At 45.0% G+C, this 21425-nt stretch overlaps 1 protein-coding gene across 1 annotated transcript in view; it reads left to right on the top strand.

Moving 5' to 3' along the window:
• Positions 1-21425, top strand: part of tmc3 (transmembrane channel like 3) — a gene marked incomplete at both ends in the record, with an annotated part of 185268 nt that overhangs the window by 29026 nt on the left and 134817 nt on the right. The window contains one exon of the mRNA XM_084307555.1: positions 16310-16385. Coding sequence (XP_084163681.1) covers positions 16310-16385 — 76 coding nt within the window. The remainder of the gene's footprint in view (positions 1-16309; positions 16386-21425) is intronic.

Genomic DNA, 21425 nt, shown 5'->3' with positions numbered 1-21425 from the left:
CTCGTTCATAAGAGCCGATTCATTGCCGTGAGCGTGAGTCGAATCGCTCACGTCTGGCAATGAGTCGGTTCACCGCCCCCCCCCCCCCCCCCCCCCCCCCCCCGGCACGCACACAGACACACACAATTAACTCAACAGACGCTACCTTACCTGTAACCCCTCCCCTCATTGAAACCAATTCTGCTGCCTGCAGAGCCTCAGAGCTGCCTGCAGAGCCTCAGAGCCAGGAACAAGTCAGACACATTCTACAAACGTGTCTAATGTGAAATATATAAGCATATAAGCAAAACTAGATTTTAGGTCTGTGATGAAAAAGGGCCCCGCGGGAAGGGGGGCCTCGCAAAAAAATTAAAAAATTAAAAAAACAATAATAAAAAAAATAAACAAAAATTTTTTTTAAAATTTTTTTTTTTTTTTTTTTGTGCGAGGCCCCCCTCCCCGCGAGGCCCTGTGCGACCGCACTGCTCGCACACCCCCTGAGGCGGCCCTGTGTACAGGGCTAATTAAACTGGGTATAAAATATATAAATTAGAAACTGAGTAATAGTGCTAATCAAATCTATATGTACATAGTTGTAATATTAACATGTACAGTGATACAGTTATAAAGACACTATGGTAGTAGTCATACTGGCCAGCAGTAACAAGTAAGAGTAGGTAAGGGATATGTAAGGATATAGTATCTACATACACTACAGTATATGTAAAAAGGATTAAATGCAGATGTACAGACAGATGTGTATATATATATAATATATATATTATATATATATATATATATATATATATATATATATATATATATATATATATATATATATATATATATATATAATATATATATATATATGTACAGACAGATGTGTATATATATATATATATATATTATGGTAAGAATACATATATATAAAACAAAGCGGGGCTCGCAACTCACTTGATGCTCCAAGGTGTTTTAATTGACAAAATAACAGCAGTAGATACAACATTTCGACCGACCCTTCCGGTCTTTTTCAAGTATGACCAGAAGGGTCGGTCGAAACGTTGTATCTACTGCTGTTATTTTGTCAATTAAAACACCTTGGAGCATCAAGTGAGTTGTGAGCCCCGCTTTGTTTTATGTATTACTGTTTTTACAGTTTGGCTCAGCATGGAAGAATACATACATATAATCATATTTCAAATTGCATGTGTCCGGATGGCAGAATTCAGTACTGTATCTACAAAACCTTCTGTTTAATCATCTTCCATCTATTAATTTGCTTAGATTTTTCAGGTCTGGTCAATTTGAGCATAGTGTTATTCACAGTCAAAGATAAAACAAAATTTGTATTGATATTCTCATTTGGTTCATTACAATTTACTCAAGCCTAGTAACAGACACAGTATTTCTGACACTGGGAATACATTCCCTGAGATCCATAGATGTCCCTAGAATCAGATACCAAGAACATGCAAATGGACCATATAAAAAAAGTCTGTAATGTGTATTCTACGTTCTTATGGAATGAATGAGATAAAAAAAATATATATATATATATAAAAAAATAAATAAAATTGTAATTAATTTTGAGTTAATTTTCATAACGCGATAATTTGCTGTGTAATTAATTAATCTAATTAACGCGATAAACTGACAGCCCTAATATATATATATATATACGATATATACCGCATTATTGTACATGCTATCATACAGAGTTATATGGGTTATATGCAGGTACTATATATATATATATATATTAGTGCTGTCAGGCGATTACAAAAATGTATCTAATTAATTACAGGATTTGTAATTAATTAATCTAATTAATCACATTTTAATCGCATAACCATTTTATGCCTGATATTCTATAATCATATTTCTGTATCTACAAAACCTTCTGTTTAATCATCTTCCCTTTATTAATTTGCTTAGATTTTTCAGGTCTGGTCAATTTGAGCATAGTGTTATTCACAGTCGAAGATAAAAACATTTTTTATTGATATTCTCATTTGGTTCATTACAATTTACAATTTACTCAACGCTAGTAACAGACACAGTATTTCTGACACTGGGAATACATTCCCTGAGATGCCACATCAATGTGGAACGCCCTACCCAAAGCTGTAAAGGAATGTGAACTACCCACTTTCAAAACCACTCTCAAAGAACACCTACGGGAGACTGCAATTCGAAACTGGCCCCTGTAAATGTCCTAACCCAACCCCCTCCAATGTACAGTAAATGAGTAAAGTATGGTTTTGTCAATATTCCAATGTACAGTTTTGCTTGTACAGTTGTACAACTCAGAATATAACAATCTCTCTCTCTCAATACAACAACTCCAACCTCACCTCCACTCAACTTACCTCTGACTAACCTAGTGTATTTGTAGTGTGTGTGTCTGGGGCATGTGCACGTGAGATGTGGGTGAACTAATGATCCACATGTGTGTTCTATCAGTACTAATCAGCGACCTAATTGTTTCTACTCCTTCCGTGGCAATAATATCTCCCGTCCTTCACATATCCATGAGAGGGGGGGTGATATCTGCCACATATCCCCCCCTTAGCTCCGAGCTTCTCGGGGCGGACCACATTCCCAGTGCTTCTCTCCTGGACAATGCATCCGCGTTCCCGTGTGCTGCGCCCGACCTGTGGATGACGGAGAAGACAAAAGGCTGTAAGGATAGGAACCAGCAGGTGACCCTAGCATTGGTGTCCTTGTTACGTGATAGCCACACGAGGGGTGCATGGTCCGTGAAGGGTGAAGCGCCATCCCAACAGATAATATTTTAACTCCTTGAGGGCCCATTTTATCGCCAAGCACTCCTTCTCAATCGTGGAGTAATTCTTCTCCCGGGGCAGTAGCTTGCGACTGATAAAAATCACTGGGTGTTCCTCACCTTCTCTCAGTTGTGATAGGACGGCACCCACCCCAGTCTCCGATGCATCCCTCTGTACCAACAGAGGCTGGCTGAAGTCGGGGGTCACCAGCACTGGTTCCGAACACAGTTTGTCCTTCAGCTGCTGAAAGGCCTTCTCCGTCTCCTCGGTCCACAGGGCCTTATCTGGCAGCTTGTTCTTTGTTAGGTCGGTCAGTGGTGCTGCTAGGGCAATGAAGTTGGGGACAAAACGTCGGTAATAGCTGGCTAGGCCTATGAAGGTTCATACCTGCTTTTTGGTTTGGGGGCGGGGCCAGCTCCAGATGGCCTCGACCTTGCCTGCTTGGGGTCTGATACACCCTCTCCCGATAATGTACCCCAAGTAGTCAGCGTCCTGTAGGCGTGTATCACTTCCGCAACGGATTTGATTTCCGGGGTTGGCCTGATTGGCCACTAAGCCCACGTGACCCTACGCTAGCACGCCCCCCTTACCCCGCTTATGCCTGAGAGTCACACACAGCTAGCGGCAGCCAGAGAGCCTTGCTACTACTAGCCGAGTGATGAATGAAGCTCTATCTGTTTCACCTAACAGCACTATTGCTCCGTGATCATAGCCATCCATCTCTAAAGCTAACCACTATTTGTAAAAGCCACAACCACGTTACCATATGTAATAATGTAAATCATTGTGTCGTTGTACATATTGTGTACACCGTTAGAAGCTTAGCCTGGTAGCTATTGTTGTGCTAACAACATCCCGACACCCAGCTTGTTAGCCAGCATGAATGCCCGATGTAGAAGGCATAGACGCAGGTCGCTTGTTGGCCGGCATGAGTGCCCGATTTGGGGTGGTTCTCTCCTCTTTGTGTGCCTTTGTCCTTGCGGGTGTTCTGCCGGGGGAGCTTGTGGACGCGACAATAGTGGTGGTTGTAGGGTGTTTGAGCTTGTAGCCTAGTTAGCTCGCAGCTATCGTTAGCTTCTAACGCAACGGTGTATACACAATATGTACAACGACACAATGATCAAACACCTTATAAATACTATTGTCATGTCCATAAGTTCCCTGGCAGAATACTTGTGAGGACAAGGGTATACAAGGAGGAGAGAACCATTTTAAATCGGGTATTCATGCTGGCTAACAAGCTGGGTAGCTATGAGCTAACTAGCGCTACAAGCTCAAACACCCTACAACCACCACTATTGTCGCGTCCACAAGCTCCCCCGGAAAAACACCCGCAAGGACAAAGGCACACAAAGAGGAGAGAACCACCCCAAATCGGGCACTCATGCCAGCCAACAAGCGACCTGCGTCTATGCCTTCTACATCGGGCATTCATGCTGGCTAACAAGCTGGGTGTCGGGATGTTGTTAGCTACGTTAGCTTCTAACGGTGTATACACAATATGTACAATGACACAATGATTTACATTATTACATATGGTAACGTGGTTGTGGCTTTTACAAATAGTGGTTAGCTTTAGAGATGGATGGCTATGATCACGGAGCAATAGTGCTGTTAGGTGAAACAGATAGAGCTTCATTCATCACTCGGCTAGTAGTAGCAAGGCTCTCTGGCTGCCGCTAGCTGGTGTGTGACTCTCAGGCGTAAGCGGGGTAAGGGGGGCGTGCTAGCGTAGGGTCACGTGGGCTTAGTGGCCAATCAGGCCAACCCCGGAAATCAAATCCGTTGCGGAAGTGATACACGCGTCCTGTAGGCCCAGGTGACATTTCTTCGGGTTAGCGATGCGCCCGCCCCTCTCAAAGCCTGTAGAACCGCCGTGAGCTGGTGTAGATGTGTTCCCCACTCCTCGCCGTGAATAATGATGTCGTCGATATAGGCCGCTGCGTACTCATGGTGGGGTCGGATGATCTGGTCCATCAGCCTCTGAAATGTGGCCGGAGCGCCCTGTAGACCGAAAGGGAGGACAACATAGTGGAACAACCCATCTGGGGTGGCAAACGCTGTTTTCTCCCTATCTTCGGGTGCCAGGGGAACCTGCCAGTAGCCTTTAGTGAGGTCTAACGTGGTTATATACCTTGCTTTACCTAGCCGTTCAATACGTTTGTCTACTCTTGGCATAGGGTAGGCGTCGAACTTAGAGATGGCGTTTAACTGCCGGAAGTCATTACAGAACTTTGGGGTTCCGGCTGGTTTAGGGACTAGGATGATGGGGCTGCACCATCCACTATTGGACTCCACAATAACCCCGCCTGCAATGTCTTGCACTTCTTTTCTCACTGCTTCTCTTCTGGCCTCCAGGAGGCGGTAGGGACGCAGTTTTACCTTCTTCCCTATGATAGTAGGGATGTGGTCCTGGATTACCTCGGTTCTCCCTGGTTCCGTGGAGAACACATCCCAATGGCATTCCACCAGCTCCCTTAGGTCGTTCTTCTGGGGTACGCTGAGTCGGTCTCCCATGGGTACTTCCAGCGGTTGGGTCCGGCCAGGTATCTGTGGTGGGGTGAAAGAGTACAGAGCCTCCCGGGCTTCCCATTTTTTTAACAAGTTCACATGGTAAATCTTCACTGGCGGACGCCTCCCTGGCTGTCGCACTCTGTAATTCACCGGACCCACCTTTTCCATAACTTCATAGGGACCGTGCCACTTGGCTAGAAATTTACACTCTGATGTGGGGACCAACACTAACACTCTATCCCCTGACTGGAATTCTCTGGGTTGAGTGCCCCGGTTATAGACCCTGGCTTGGGACTGCTGCGCTTTGGTCATGTGGTCTCTCACCAGGGGCCACAAGGTGGCCATCCTCTCCTGGATCTCCTCCACATGATCCACCAAACTCCGGTGTGGTGACGGCTGGTGTTCCCAGGTCTCTTTGGCTATATCCAGCATTCCTCTAGGTCTTCTGCCATACAAAAGTTCAAAGGGGGAGAAACCTGTGGAGGCCTGGGGAACTTCCCTGATAGAGAACATCAGGTACGGGAGAAGCTGGTCCCAGTTCCTCCCGTCGGCTTCCATTACTTTTTTTTGCATACTTTTGAGGGTACGGTTAATCCGCTCAACTAGCCAGTTTGGGGATGATACACTGACGTGTGCAGATGGGTGATTTTCAGTAATCCTGCTAAATCCTTCATTATTTTTGACATAAATGGTGTGCCTTGGTCTGTCAGAATTTCATCCGGGATTCCCACCCTTGTAATCAGTAACATGAGCTCCCTGGCTATACCTTTTGAGGCCATGGTGCGGAGAGGGATGGCCTTGGGCTACCGGGTGGCATAGTCCATGATCACCAGGATGTACTGATGGCCCCTGGCGCTGCGGGGTAGTGGCCCCACAAGGTCCATCCCAATGCTGCTGAAGGGAACAGAGATGATAGACAGGGAGATCAAGGGGTTACGCACAGTGGGTCGTGGAGCAACCATCTGACGCTCGGGGCAAGGGCGGCAATAGTCCTCCACCGCTCTTTTCACTCCCGGCCAGGAAAATCTGGCCTTAATCTGATCTAGGGTCTTCTCGACCCCCAAGTGAGCCCCTAGCAAGTGTGAGTGGGCTAGGCGTAGCACAGTACTTACATGTGGCCGGGGAGCCAACAACAGCTCTACAATAGACTCCCCCTTTTTTACCACCTGGTATAATAAAGTGTTCTTTATCGCAAAATGTGGAAACATTAATTCTCCCACCCCATCCATCTTCTTACCGTCTATCACGGCTACCTGGCGTAGTGCTGGGGCCAGGTTCTCATCCTCCAGCTGGGCGGTGCCGAATCGTCCCGTCAGTTGTGGTGGTAAGGGTGGGGTGTCATCATTCGGGTTGCCAGGGAACAGATCACCCCAGACAGGTTCGGCCTCGTCGTGGAGTGATGAATCCTCTCCTCCGCTGTTGACCGGTGGACCGTTGTCCTCTGCTGGGCCGGCGGTGGGCTCCCCCTCGTCGTTGTCCTCGCTGAGCGGGCTGGAGTATTCCTCTGGTAGGGGGTCGGTAGAAGCCTGGGAGTCCACCTCGTGTGTAGACCGCACATCCAGGTCCTTCGTGTCCAGGCTCTGGTCGGCGTGGTGGTGGACACTGTTCTGGGGGGACAGTGTCTTTCGGCCGCCAAACTCTCCCACAGTGGTCAGAACAATGCACAGTCAGTTCCGATTAATACTGCTACCGGAAGGTTTTCGACTACCCCCACGGTTGTCGTGCATTTCCCCCGGGTGGAGGTTAGTTCGATGGTGGCGTTGGATATTGTCTAGTCTCCCCATGTACACAGGTGACTCCCACTTCTACAAGGTCCATTTGCATGTTCTTGGTATCTAGGGACATCTATGGACCTCAGTGAATGTATTCCCAGTGTCAGAAATATTGTGTCTATTACTAGGCTTGCTTAAATTGTGATGAAACAAAGGAGAATATGGATTATGATTTTTCTTTGCGTCTTTGACAGTGAATAACACCATGCTAAAAAGGACCAGACATAAGAATTAATTCTGCCATCCGGACCCATGCAATTTGAAATATTATTATAGAATATAGAATATGAGGCCTATAAATTACTTTATTATAGCCAACTTCCACACTATGGATCGGGCCAAATCTACTCTTTCCAGTGGCAGAATTCAATTTGGATTTAGTATCACCAGGCGTGCATGAAGAACATAGAATGAAATGGCGCCGCCATTTTTAAACTGATTTCAAATCGGATGGTTGTTAAATGTTCACAATAGGGGAGACAAACTAACTGCGGTCCAATATATGCCAATAACGTTCAGTTTTGTGGTATATTATCCAGAGTAATTTTTTCCAGAGTAAAAAATTCATACACATTTGCTTGAAGGCAGCTAGAAGCCGTTGGGTAGTGTAGTTCTTCGAAATTCCAACGCTCATTGAGGCCATGGTTAGACTAGGTGTTTTTGTTTTCGTTTTGTTGCTGAATGAATACGTTTGCTGTCCCAGTTAAATAGAAATGCCGTTTTGGCAGGAAAACGCGTTGCCCTACTGACAACGCTGAAAAGGTGTTTTCGTTTTGGATACTCGCCAAAACTCGCCGACAACGTGTCATGTAATCTGCGCGGAGCCATTGTTGCTCAATGCCCATGCGCAGTAGATACCAACATCTGCGTGCCCTCACCAACATCCGGTGACGACAGACAGCAGAGCTGTCCCAAATAGCTGAAGCTACCATGTGTTGTCAAGTTATTGTTATAAGGACCCCAGTCCAAGCTACAACAGTCTGCATTCCCTTAACAATTGTTTGTATTGAGCCGTATTGTATTGTACCCATTCTGCAATATGTTAAATAAAGTTTACATCCATTCATTCTGCTAGCATTAACGATTGCATGAGCAGCTGGCTAACGTGAGCTAACGTTAGCTATCAGACCCTGTTAGCTCAGAGCTCCTCTTTCAATCTTAACAAGCATTAAACAAAATGGCCCAGTCATCTATTCACCTTTGTTTAATACATGAGGCGTTGTCTAATGTTATCTAGCTACTGATAGCTCCTGATATCATCAGTTTGGTGCTGACTGGCTAATGTGAGCTAACATTAGCTGCTAGCCACAATGCTATACTGTTATAATGGCATATCCCTATCGCGTTAGCATGTAAGCTAACAAAATCAGCGATCTTTTTGTGAGACTAAACTATCCGCTCTTGGTGGTCAATTGTGTTGATGTTAGTTTTGTTTCATCAACAAATGAGAGGCAGAACACACAGTGAATGTATCCGTTTTGTTTATTGCACTTTTATTGCACTTTCTTTGCTGAAAAATAAGTGCTACATTGGCTAAATGGCTCACGGAGGCATTTAAAGATGGTGGCTTGTTGATTTTTTTGCAGGAAGTGTATTGGCACATCCAAGGTAACTACCTCCCGCGCATGCTCAGTGCTGAATTCGAGACGCGAGGTCGTAAAACAAATGTCTAACTCGCCTGCCACTACGTTGCGCTCTGGAAAGCGAAACTGATCTTGAAAACTAAACGAAAATGACCCTGTGCCTAACCGCAGCCTGAGAGCTCTGGATGTCCTCTTCTCAAAATGACTACAATCGTCATCATTCAGCGACGGTCGCTAATAAAAAATGGCAGATATCCGCGATAAATACTACACATTTCAAAAACTAAAATCTCTTTTAAAAACACTTTAACCTACAGTATTGGTAAACAAACGTATTGCTCAAAATATACACTATGACTGTTGTGACATGGTTTGGATGTTTACTCTTGAAAACGTTTGAAAAGAAAAACGATAATTATGACAGTGTAGAGAGAATGATTTATGACGTGATGTCATTTGCGGTCCTGTTCCGCAAATGGAAGTACTGGAAGAGGTAAACAACACAGCATAAAATATGTATTTATTATTTCACTATTTAAGTGACAGAAACTCAAATCCATACGAACTCATCCCCACCATCTCATAGAACCATATACTTTCATAAAGTACTTTCATAAAGGACTAACACATCTGCTTCATGGGAGTCATCAGCATGGCTGGACTGCCTCTTCATACTATAATTATTCTGGTTCACCTTGTGATTATGCAGAGGCCACCATCTGCTGTGTACACGTGGGGTAAGGTGAGACAGTGGGTAAGTTGACCCACCCCCTGCATCAAGGGAAATGTGCACAATTTTGGTAAACATTTAGGAAGAACCTGTCCTTTTACTCATGGCTTTGATGAACATTAACTCATTCAGCACCATCGCTTAATGAGCCAGGGGGCGCTAGAACGCCATCGTTTTAATCAATGGGGAGACTGCGACATTTGCGAGTGCTTAAATATATCTTATATTATAGCTATGGGTCTAATACACCCGTCGATTGTCAGTGAGTTGCGTCCAGTCAACATGCACAAAACAGATTGTTTTTTCATCTGTACATTTACGTTTTTTATACATACCGTTTTGAATATGAGTATAGTTTTGGTGATTCTTAGTAATCCCAGGAAAAGACGCGATAATAGCCCTTTAGTGGAATACTAAACATGTTGTCATTTTTCGCCTGATTATCGAATCTTCCTGAAATCAACGCTAGATTATCATTATTATCCTTCCTCGTGCATACATGAAATGGCCCTCATAGCGCGGCGCTCCCTCCGCCACCTCCTGCACGGTAAACAGCCACACACACACACACACACACACACACACACACACACACACACACACACACACACACACACACACACACACACACACACACACACACACACACACACACGCACGCACGCACACACACACACACACACACACACACACACACACACACACACACACACACACACACACACACACACACACACACACACACACACACACACACACCTACACACACACACACACACACACACACACACACACACACACACACACACACACACACACACACACACACACACACACGCACGCACACACACACATTTGAAATGTTTATTTATGTCCACATGAACAGAAGTACAAGGAGGCCTCATACAAAGGACATAAACAATGCGAGTGCAATCAGAAAATTATGAAGAACAGTCAGGTACAAGGTGCATGGACGGCAGAATCATGGGAAAAGGTAACAGCGCCTCCTCCAAATTGAGCAGCTTCCTATAATAGCTGATACTGAGCAGTACCTGGCTAACTGCTTGGCCTTCCTTTTGGGGAGACCGGCTATTTGTAGGCCCCTCACAACCAACTTGTGCACATGCCCTAGGCTGCCAAAGATAAAAACTAGGAGTTTACATCTGTAGCCTAGCTGTGAGATGGTCTGCTGTAGCTGTTGGTATTTCAGCATTTTGGTTAGGAAGGCTTCTTCTAAGCTGTAGTCAAAAGTACAGCCAACCTCAAGAATGGACACCTCCCTAAGGTGTTCATTTACCACAAATACATCAGGGGTGTTAGCTGTAATACTAGAGAACATGGAATCATCATTGCACAGGTTGAACATGCTTGGCTTCACAGTAGAATGCTTAAACAGCGTGATGGAGGACCTAAAAATAAGAGAGATATCTTTCACACACACACACACACACACACACACACACACACACACACACACACACACACACACACACACACACATACACACACACACACACACACACACACACACACACACACACACACACACACACACACACACACACACACACACGCACACACACACACACACACGCACGCACACACGCACGCACGCACGCACGCACGCATACACACACACACACACACACACACACACACACACACACACACAGACAGCTTCGATCGCGGTAGAAAGAAATATCAGATCAACGCAAGATTTTATATATAGAGTCCTTACCTGGTCTCTGAGGTAATGCAAAAGAAAGAATCCAATTATCTGATCGCCATTCCAAATACTGCTCGTGGAGGTCCGTCCCACATTGCTCGGCATTGCATATGAAGGGGGGGGGGCAGCCTCGCAGATGTAACGTTGTAAACGCTAGTCCTGCCGGAGTATTTAAACCCCGCCCGCACGGCTCAGATCGGCCCAGAAAAGAAACTACACCATTTCTAATAGAGTGCTATACCGGCTGGAAGGCGCAGGCGGCGGTATTTGCCCTTTTGAGAGCTCAGACCCATTCCCAATGATAACATCAGGCTGGATGGATGAAAAATGAATGGATATAGCTAATAAAAGAAATAACGATTAAAACTCGACTATACTCATGATTGGCGCTGAACGGTTGGCGAGTTAACCCGACTTTACTCGTGATTGGCGCTGAATGAGTTAATACAAAAAACCATGAATACATTATTTACATATCAGATGTAATAACTCTTGTGTCAATGTAAATTCAGCAAGGTTTGAAAATCTATAGCATGCATGTTGATGAACTACCAAGGTATAACAGCATGTGAACACATTTTTATTTTTATAATTTTTTTTTGTAAAGGGCAATTTCTTTAAAAGAAAAAGGTGGGTGTGGGGTAAGATAAGCCAGAAGCCCTGGGGCAAGTTGAGCCAGTGGTTCAACCTAGCATACAGAGAGAAGAGGATCTTAAAATAGGACGTTAAGAAGATGTGCTGGTCATGTTAAACAGCTTGCTGGTCATGATAAACAGCTGGCTGACTGATTCCATGATCATACACCTAGGAAATGTACCATATTGTTAAAAGTAAATTTTTATATATTTTTATTATCTTTTTCCACCTCCTTTTTTCCGATTTTTCTCCCATCCCAATGTTAGTCGTTATGCCAATTCCCAACCCCCTTCCTGGTTGTTGCGCACCCCCCCTACTGTTGGTCCGGGAGGCCGGAGACTGTCACATGCTTTCCTCCGACGCATGTGCAGCCAGCCGGCAGCCAGCCTGGCAGCGCAGATTCTCACTGGGAGAGTGTAACGTGTGGAAGGTCACACTACCTTTCTCCAGATCCTACCCTCGCTGTGCAGGCGCCCCGACCGAACTGTACGGGTTGCTGTCCACAACGCCCAGGGCACGCTGCCTTCATCATGTCCTGCCTCCACTGAGCAAGCGCCCAGACCTGACCTGTAGGCGTCGCTGTCCACAACGCCAGATTCCCACCCATGACTTGCCCTCCCCCTAACCCAGCCAAACGAGTTAGTATAGCGATCAGCCCAAGCCTCAAGCAATGCTGACTCCGGGAGCCTCTTGCATTGGTGACGACCGCAATCTCCGCTAGGCCACCTGACCACCCAGTTAAAAGTAAAACTTAATGAAAATGTTAAATATGTCAATAAGACTGTTTTGAAATGAAAGGAGGATGTACTGCTCAGTTAATAATAATAATAATATCTTAAATTTATATAGCAACTTTCAGGAGACCCAAGGCGCTTAACAGCTAAGGGAGGGGGACAGGGAACAACGTAACAACAAAATATTAATCAAAAGGAAAGAAAGAAAGAAAACAAAAGAAAAAAAGGGGGAAATCAGGCAGTCATTTACAAATTTGGTGAAAAGGTGGGTTTTGAGTTGGGATTTGAAAGAGTGCAGGGATGTAGCACTACGGATGTTTGGAGGAAGTGAGTTCCAGAGGGTGGGTGCGGCCACAGAGAAGGCTCTGGGACCAACAGTCCGCATGTTGGTGGTGGGGATGGAGAGGAGACCGGAGTCAGAGGACCGCAGCCTCCGGGGCGGGATGTAGGGATGGAGGAGGTCCGCTAGGTACCGGGCAAGGGAGTGAAGGGCTTTGTAGGTGATGAGGAGGATCTTGAAATTGATGCGGGACTTGACTGGAAGCCAGTGGAGGTGGATGAGGGTGGGGGTGATGTGGTGCCAGGACTTGGTGCGGGTGAGAACCCTGGCAGCAGAATTTTGGACATATTGTCGCCTGTTCAGGGCATTACTGGGTAGCCCTATGAAAGCGTGGATGAGAGTCGGGGAGAGATGGCCGGAGTCTGGAAATGTTCCTGAGATGGAAAAAGGCTGATTTGGTTATTGTTTTTATGTGGGAATGAAAGGAGAGGGTGGAGTCCAGTATGACGCCCAGGTTGCAGATTTCTGGGAAAGGGTGGATTAGGCAGACGTCCACTTCAAGGAGGAGGTCTCCAACCTTCCGGAGCAGTGACTGCTTGGCCACAACCATGAGCTCAGTTTTCTTGCTATTTAGCTTCAGGAAATTGGATGACATCCAGGCCTTGATGTCAAGGAGACAGTTGACGAGGTGCTGTGGGGGAGAGGAGTGGAGGGTGAGGTGCTGATGTAGAGCTGAGTGTCATCAGCGTAGGAGTGGAAATTGAGACCATGTTTCCGGATGATGTGACCAAGGGGGAGCATGTAGATTGTGAAGAGGAGTGGACCAAGGACGGAGCCCTGCGGCACACCTTGGTTGACTGGGGCAGGGGTGGAGGTGGAGTTGCAGATGGAGATGAACTGTTTTCGGTCACTGAGGTAGGACTCGAACCAGGTGAGAGCGGTCCCAGTAACACCCAGGTGGTCAGAGAGGCGGTTGAGGAGAATGGAATGGGAGACCGTGTCAAAGGTCGCAGATAGATCCAGGAGGATGAGGAGGCTGATGTGACCGGAGTCGGAGGCAATGAGGAGGTCGTTGGTGACCTTGGTGAGGGCAGTCTCGGTGCTGTGGTGTTTCCTGAAGCCAGATTGAAAGGGTTCATAGAGCTCATGGTTGGACAGGTGTTGGTGCAGTTGGGCGGCCACTGCTCTTTCCAGGATCTTGCTCAGGAAAGGAAGGTTGGAGATCGGCCGGTAATTCCCAAGGTCATCTGGGTCCAGACCAGGCTTCTTCAGGATGGGCGTGACTGATGCTGTCTTGAAGCTGGGGGGGTACCCTGCCCGATTCCAGGGAGGAATTAATTATTCCCACTATGGTAGGGCACACGGCAGGTAGGCCAGCTTTGACCAGGACTGTGGGTAAGGGGTCAAGGGAGCAGGTGGAGGCCTTGGCCTTGGTGACTAGCTTAGCCACCTGGAGAGCGTCAACAGGTGCAAAGGAGGAGAGGGAGCACTGAGGCGGATTAAGAACAGGGGGGGGTGAAGTGCCCAGCACCCCCACCCCATCACACATTGGATTGTGAGTGGAATGGGGGGGGGGGGGGGGGGCAGGGATTGAGAGATGGTGGTAGATGGAATCCACTTTTCCCTGAAAGAAAGTTGTATTTGATAAAGGAATAGATCATATTTGATTATGTATAGATTTATACTTGAAAAAGGTTGTTGCCAGTTGTTGCTCAACTTACCCTTTGGCTAGGATAAACTTACCCCTAGCCTGGGGCACTTTTTTAAGAAGTCATATCTTCCATATCCCTTTAATGCAGATGTATTATTTTTTTTTATTTTTTTTTATTGGTCTTTTTTCCCCTCCATTTTCCTATTATATATATTTTTCTCCCATCCCAATGTTAGTCGTATGCCAATTCCCAATCCCCTTCCTGGTCGCTGCGCACTTACCCCCCACAGTCAGATCATCTGGGAGAGTGGAGGTTATCACGTGCTTCCTCCGACACACGTCCAGCCAATCAACCGCTTCTTTTCACCTGGCAGCGCGGATCCTCCCTGAGAGGGCGTAGCGTGTGGAAGGATCACACTATCCCACTCAGGTCCTATCCGCGCTTAGCAGGCGCCCCGACCGAACAGTAGGAGTCGCTGTTTACAACGACCCGGACCCACCCCGCCAGCTTCTCCCACCCTCTAATACAGCCAATTGTATTAGTGTGAACGGCCAGCCAAGCTGGTGACAACCCCGGAGCTGTGAGCTGGACTCGAACAGGCGAATCCAGCTCACAGCTCCGGGGTTGGTGACGAACGCAATCTCCGCTACGCCACCTAACCGCCCCAATGCAGATGTATTCTTATCATTTCAATATGTAGTAAACATCCTGACATATGGGTAGATGGAATTGTATTGCTCATTGTTCCTTAGGACAAGCTCATGTTGTGTAAAAACTAGTGCTGTCAAACGATTAAAATATTTAACTCGATTAATCGCATGATTGTCCATAGTTAACTCGCGATTAATCGCAAATTAATCGCATTTTTTTTTTAATTTATTTTTACCTTAAACAGATCTTTTTCAAGTTCCAAGTTTTAATACTCTTATCAACATGCGAGTCAACAAATGCTTGCTTTGTGCAGCCATTTAACACAAAAGGATGACCCTCATGCATTGCAAATTTGCATCAAATTCAAAACAGAGTGATGCACAAAATAACTTAAAAGAAAATAATAATTTAAAACAATGAATAAAGTGTGCATGAAATAATAGGGTAAAGAAAACGTTAGGAACTTGTTACATTCACACACACAAGGGCTGATTAATCACACACCCCCCTCTCTCCCTCACACACACACTCTCCCAGCTCTTTTTCTCTTTTGCCCCTTCCTCATCTCTCTCACCCCCTCTCTCTCTATATCTCACACACACACACACACACACACACACACACACACACACACACACACACACACACACACACACACACACACACACACACACACACACACACACACACACACACACACACACACACACACACACACACACACTTCAGAAACAAACATAGTATCAATGAGAGCATCAATAATACACCTGAGTGAAGTCTAGTAAAAAAAAAAAAAAAAAAAATTTTTTTTTTTTAGTTAATCTTGAGTTAAAAAATTAGCGGCATTAATAGAATCGGGAGTTAACGCGATATTAACGCGATATATTTGACAGCCTTAGTAAAAACGGGCTCATCTTACCCCACTCTCCCTTCCCGTGATCACAGATATGTACTGTATGTCCATTAATATTTAAGTATTGTCCTTACCTGGTCTCTCTCTCTGTGTGTGTGTGTGTGTGTGTGTGTGTGTGTGTGTGTGTGTGTGTGTGTGTGTGTGTGTGTGTGTGTGTGTGTGTGGTGTGTGTGTGTGTGTGTGTGTGTGTGTGTGTGTGTGTGTGTGTGTGTGTGTGTGTGTGTGTGTGTGTGTGTGTGCGTGCGTGTGTGTGTGTGTGTGTGTGTGTGTGTGTGTGTGTGTGTGTGTGTGTGTGTGTGTGTGTGTGTGTGTGTGTGTGTGTGTGTGTGTGTGTGTGTGTGTGTCTGTTCCAGGCAGGCCAGAGAGATAGTTCTGAAGTATGAAGGCAGACTGACCAGGACCAGAGGATACCAAGCAGCAGGGGCTGATGTAGGTACACAACAACAACAACAACAACATTTACATTCAGTCATTTAATGGAAGGGTACAACTCTTTCAGCTGAGTAACAATGTTCATCAAACAGTGTTGAAACGTTGGGTGCTGGAGTGTTGAGTGCATAGTAGTGGAGACATATTAGTATAGTAGGTACAAGGAAGATAAATTAGTGGAAGAGGGCATGATAGTAGAAGACAGCAGTATTCTTTTTATTAAATATTTTTTATTTTTTATTTTTTTGGTGGTATGTATGAATATATATATATATATATATATATATATATATATATATATATATATATATATATATATATATATATATATGTTTTTTTATATATATATTTTTTTATAATTTTTTAAACATGACATAAAATTAGACACACGGGCATTAACAGTAAATATCCAACGTAAATCACAGAACTATACATTCCATTTGAATCAATATAAATGTAGTCTATGAGATATATACCTAATACTTGCCATCCAATACAATACATACATATTAGTAGAAGACAGTAGTATTCTTTTTATTTCATTTTTTTTTTATTTCATTTCAGATATTGATTGAAGAAGTGTGTTTTTAGTAGACTAAAAAGGTGTGTTTTTAGTCGATGTTCTAACTGTGGTGGGAAGTTCGTTCCACCATTGTGGAGCAAGGACCGAGAATAGGCGGCTTCTCTTTGATGACCCTGTCACAGTTCCTACCTAGCTGGCTATGGGTTCAATACCCTGGGACGTGACTGACCCTCCTGGAGCTCGGATAGGAGTGGGTCTGAGGCGGCCAGAAGATGTAGAGCGGAGGGGTCTTTAGCGTGTGTTGTAGAGACCATTGACTGGAGGTCGGCGGGGGCCAGGAGAGGAAGAGTTGAGTATCATTGGCATAGCAGTGATACGAGAAGGCATGTTACCCAGAGATTTGGTGTAGAGGGAGAATCAGAGAATTCTAAGTCAGTAGCAATATTGTATAAATGTAAGGATATATTAAACTACAAAGCCTTGTAAAATTTAAAAATACTGTAAATCTAATAGTCTTACTGCAAAAGCGGGCCATTCGGAACCTTTTTAAGGCTGGTTACTATGACCACACAAATCCATTGTTTATAAAGTCTCATGTTATGAAATTTTATTATTTGGTTTATTATAAAATTATGCAAATAATGTACAGAGCTAAAGCAAAGTTATTCCCGGACGGGGTGCAAAGTTAAATTTTTTCAATACATGAAAGAATATATGATTTGAGAGATATTTGTAAATTTACTGTTCAAAAAGCTACAATGCTTTCAGATTCAGATTCAGATTACTTTATTCGCCATTTTATACAGGTACAAAATGGAACGTGATTTGACATTACAGTGCATACTTTTTTCACAATTAAGAACAATATAACAGTAAATAAATAATTTTAAGTAAAGTGCAAGACAGAACAGTGAGACAACAATAAGACTGTGAAAGTGCGGTGGTTGGGGACATGGATACAGTGCAACACAAAGTTCAAGTCCAGAAGTCCAGCCCTAGCAGCTCGCCATCGAGTTGTGTTAGCGGGTGGGAAACCCGGCGAGGGTGGGTCCTGGTCGTTGTAAACAGCGACTCCTACAGTTCGGTCGGGGCGCCTGCACAGCAAGGGAAGGATCTAGGAGAGGTAGTGTGACCTTCCACACGTTACACTCTCCCAGTGAGAGTCCGCACTGCCAGGTGAAAAGAAGCGGTGGGCTGGATACACATGTGTCGGAGGAAGCACGTGATAGTCTTCGCCCTCCCAGACCGACGGTAGGGGGTAGAGTGCGCAACGACCAGGAAGGGGATTGGGAATTGGCATAACGACTAACATTGGGATGGGAGAAAAATCGATAAAAAAGGAGGAAAAAGATAATAATAAAAAAAAATACAGTTTTTTGATATTTTCTTTTAGAATACTGTTTTGGAGTCTTAATTTTGTTAAGAATATAGGACAGGCATGTATGTGTCATGTGTCAGTCTGTACCTTTTCAGTCACTGTAAAATCAAATATTGTTAAATGATTGTGCATATTGTATTGTGTGAGATGATGACTGAATAAACTACTACTACTACTACTACTACTACTACTACTACTACTACTACTACTACTACTACTACTACTACTACTACTACTACTACTACTACTACTACTACTACTACTACTAGAATCAGAGAATTGCAAGCAGATGCTCCTTGGCTACAAAGGTGGTCAATCATCTTCGCCATCAGAGGTGACTTGTCCGTAACCAAGCCTGACGTGGTCACTTGTCAAATGACGCTCGTCGTATGTTTCGTCTTGTAACTCGAGACTGGAAGCATGCAATAGGTCGACTGAGGTGACGAACGAATGGTGGCCAATTAAACTTTATAACAATGTATTGGTTGATCGGCAAAAACGTAGCCCGGAGCCGGCAGACGAGGGCAAAGTGCCACAACGTGCGGGCGCGTGCGTGACTACCGTGCGGGCCGTCCGATGCTTAACCCTTTCACTGCCACACGACAGAAGGTTAACCCTTTACTATCACACAACCGACGGTCGCCGGCTGTCGTGTGGCAGTGAAAGGGTTAACCTTCTGTGTATTGTCGCAGTGAAAGGGTTAACCGTTTGGTGTGCGGCGGTGAAAGGGTTAAGTGGTTCCAACTTAAATAGGCCCAGCTACAATTAGGCACAGCTGCTCAATCCATCACAGGATTAAATCCACAGTGATTGACAGCTGTCCATCACAGGATCATCACGTAGCAGCATATGAGCTGTGATTGGTCTACTTTTGTGGGGACGGACAGACAGACAGAGATACAGACAAACTAAAAAAACAACCAAAAGATTGTATGGTACATCATATGGTTCACTATTGTACATTTGAATGAGCTTTACACTAAGCCAAAGATAATTTCCATCTTGCTTGCTTGTTTGGATAGGCAATCAAGGACCTTAAATCATCATACATTTTTTATTTATTTCTTTAATGGCCATAGTCAGCCATAGTCCATCTGACGACGTCAGCGTCTCCTGAGAGGAACTTTATTCTACTGCACTGCAGCAACCTGATGCTTACTGCTGGTCTGGTGTTCAGGGTGGAGAGTTATACTATTCCTCTGTCTAGGTTTATTAGGCAGCTATGGCAGGGGGCTGTGTGTGTGTGTGTGTGTGTGTGTGTGTGTGTGTGTGTGTGTGTGTGTGTGTGTGTGTGTGTGTGTGTTGTGTGTGTGTGTGTGTGTTGTGTGTGTGTGTGTGTGTGTGTGTGTGTGTGTGTGTGTGTGTGTGTGTGTGTGTGTGTGTGTGTTGTTCCTCTTTCTCTCAAAACACACAGGCATAGACAGATACAGACACACGGACACACAACTACATACATAGAAACAAAGAAACTGTTGTTTACTCTTTCTATACAAATAGAGAAATGGAGAGATAGATCGTGGGAGAGAGACAGAGAGAGAGAGAGCAGATTGAGAAACAGAGCTAGAGAGAGTATGGAGAGATAAAGATAGGGGTTGAGAGATAAATAGACAGAGAGAGAGGGAGAGATAGAAAGATAGGGTTGAGAAAGAGAGAGAGAGTAAGAGAGAGGGAGAGAGAAAGAGGGGGTTGAGAGATATAGAGAGGGTTGAGAGAGCAGATTGAGTGAGATAGAGGGAGAGAGAGAGAGCAAGAGAGAGGGAGCCAGAGAAAAAGGGGGTCGAGAAAGAGGGAGAGCAAGAGAGAAAGAGGGGGTTGAGAGATAGAGAGAGGGTTGAGAGAGCAGATTGAGAGTGAGAGAGAGCAAGAGAGAGAGAGAGAGAGAGAGAGAGAGAGAGAGAGAGAGAGAGAGAGAGAGAGAGAGAGAGAGAGAGAGAGAGAGAGAGAGAGAGAGAGAGAGAGAGAGAGAGAGAGAGAGAGAGAAAGAGAGAAAGAGAGAGCAAGAGAGATGGAGAGAGAGAGAGAAAGATGGAGTTGAGAGTGAGAGAAAGAGCTGGTTGAGAGAGAGAGGGCAAGAGAGAGGGAGAGAGAGAAAGAAGGGGTTGAGAGAGAGAGAGAGAGAGAGAGAGAGAGAGAGAGAGAGAGAGAGAGAGAGAGAGAGAGAGAGAGAGAGAGAGAGAGAGAGAGAGAGAGAGAGAGAGAGAGAGAGAGAGCACCACCATAGCACAGCAGCACCATGGCCAGATTTATAGGCTGTTGTTATGGCCCAGTTTAATTAAAATGTTCCTGAGACACGAGGAAGGGCTGCTCAAGCACATTAGAATGAATTGACTTTTAGCTGGAAGGACTGATGATGAATTATTAATTATAAAGATTGGCTCCCGGTTAATTGAAATTAGAAATCATTCGCTGAGCCAACCCCTCTTCGATTGATGGTAATCATCTTGACTTTTGAAGGAAGTTAACCCTTCTGGAATCAATGGCATGGAATTATCGCCCACGTCGATAATGGCGGGGCACTATTTGATTCATGCAAGCCAAATCGTTGGGTATCATTGGACGTTTTATATAAAATGTTGATGAATTAAAGGAACACAGCATCATTATGGGATATGCGCTTACCGTCTTCTCCAGAGTCAGACTAGTAGATAGATAGTTTCCTCTCTGTGTGGCAACATCACCTCCTGGTTTGGGAATAGCACTGCACAAGACCGTAGCAGACTACAAAGAGTGACACGTTCAGCCGAACGCACAATTGGAGGGGGGCTTCCCACCCTCCAGAACATTTACAACAAGCGGTGCAGGGGGAAGGCGAAGAGAATCATCAAGGACTCCAGCCACCCGAACAACTGCCTCTTTGAACTGCTGCGGTCAGGCAAGCGATACCGGAGTCTTAAGGCGAGCACAGAAAGACTCAGAAGAAGCTTCTATCCCCAGGCCATCAGGCTGCTCAACGAACAATAAACACTATGCAACAACCATCAATTGCACATAGCACACACACCCACACGCACACACTCACTTAAACAAACAACACACTGCAGCACCCACTCTCCACACTTTAGATCACACAAACACACTTTATATTTATTGATAAAGGATTTGCACTACAACTCGTACACCTACTGTAAATTGTACCTAA

This window comes from Notolepis coatsorum (assembly GCF_963971535.1).
Source record: "Notolepis coatsorum genome assembly, chromosome: 2".
Lineage (NCBI taxonomy): Eukaryota > Metazoa > Chordata > Actinopteri > Aulopiformes > Paralepididae > Notolepis > Notolepis coatsorum.
The sequence above is the reverse complement of the archived record's forward strand: the minus strand, read 5'-3'. Positions and strand labels throughout refer to the sequence as shown.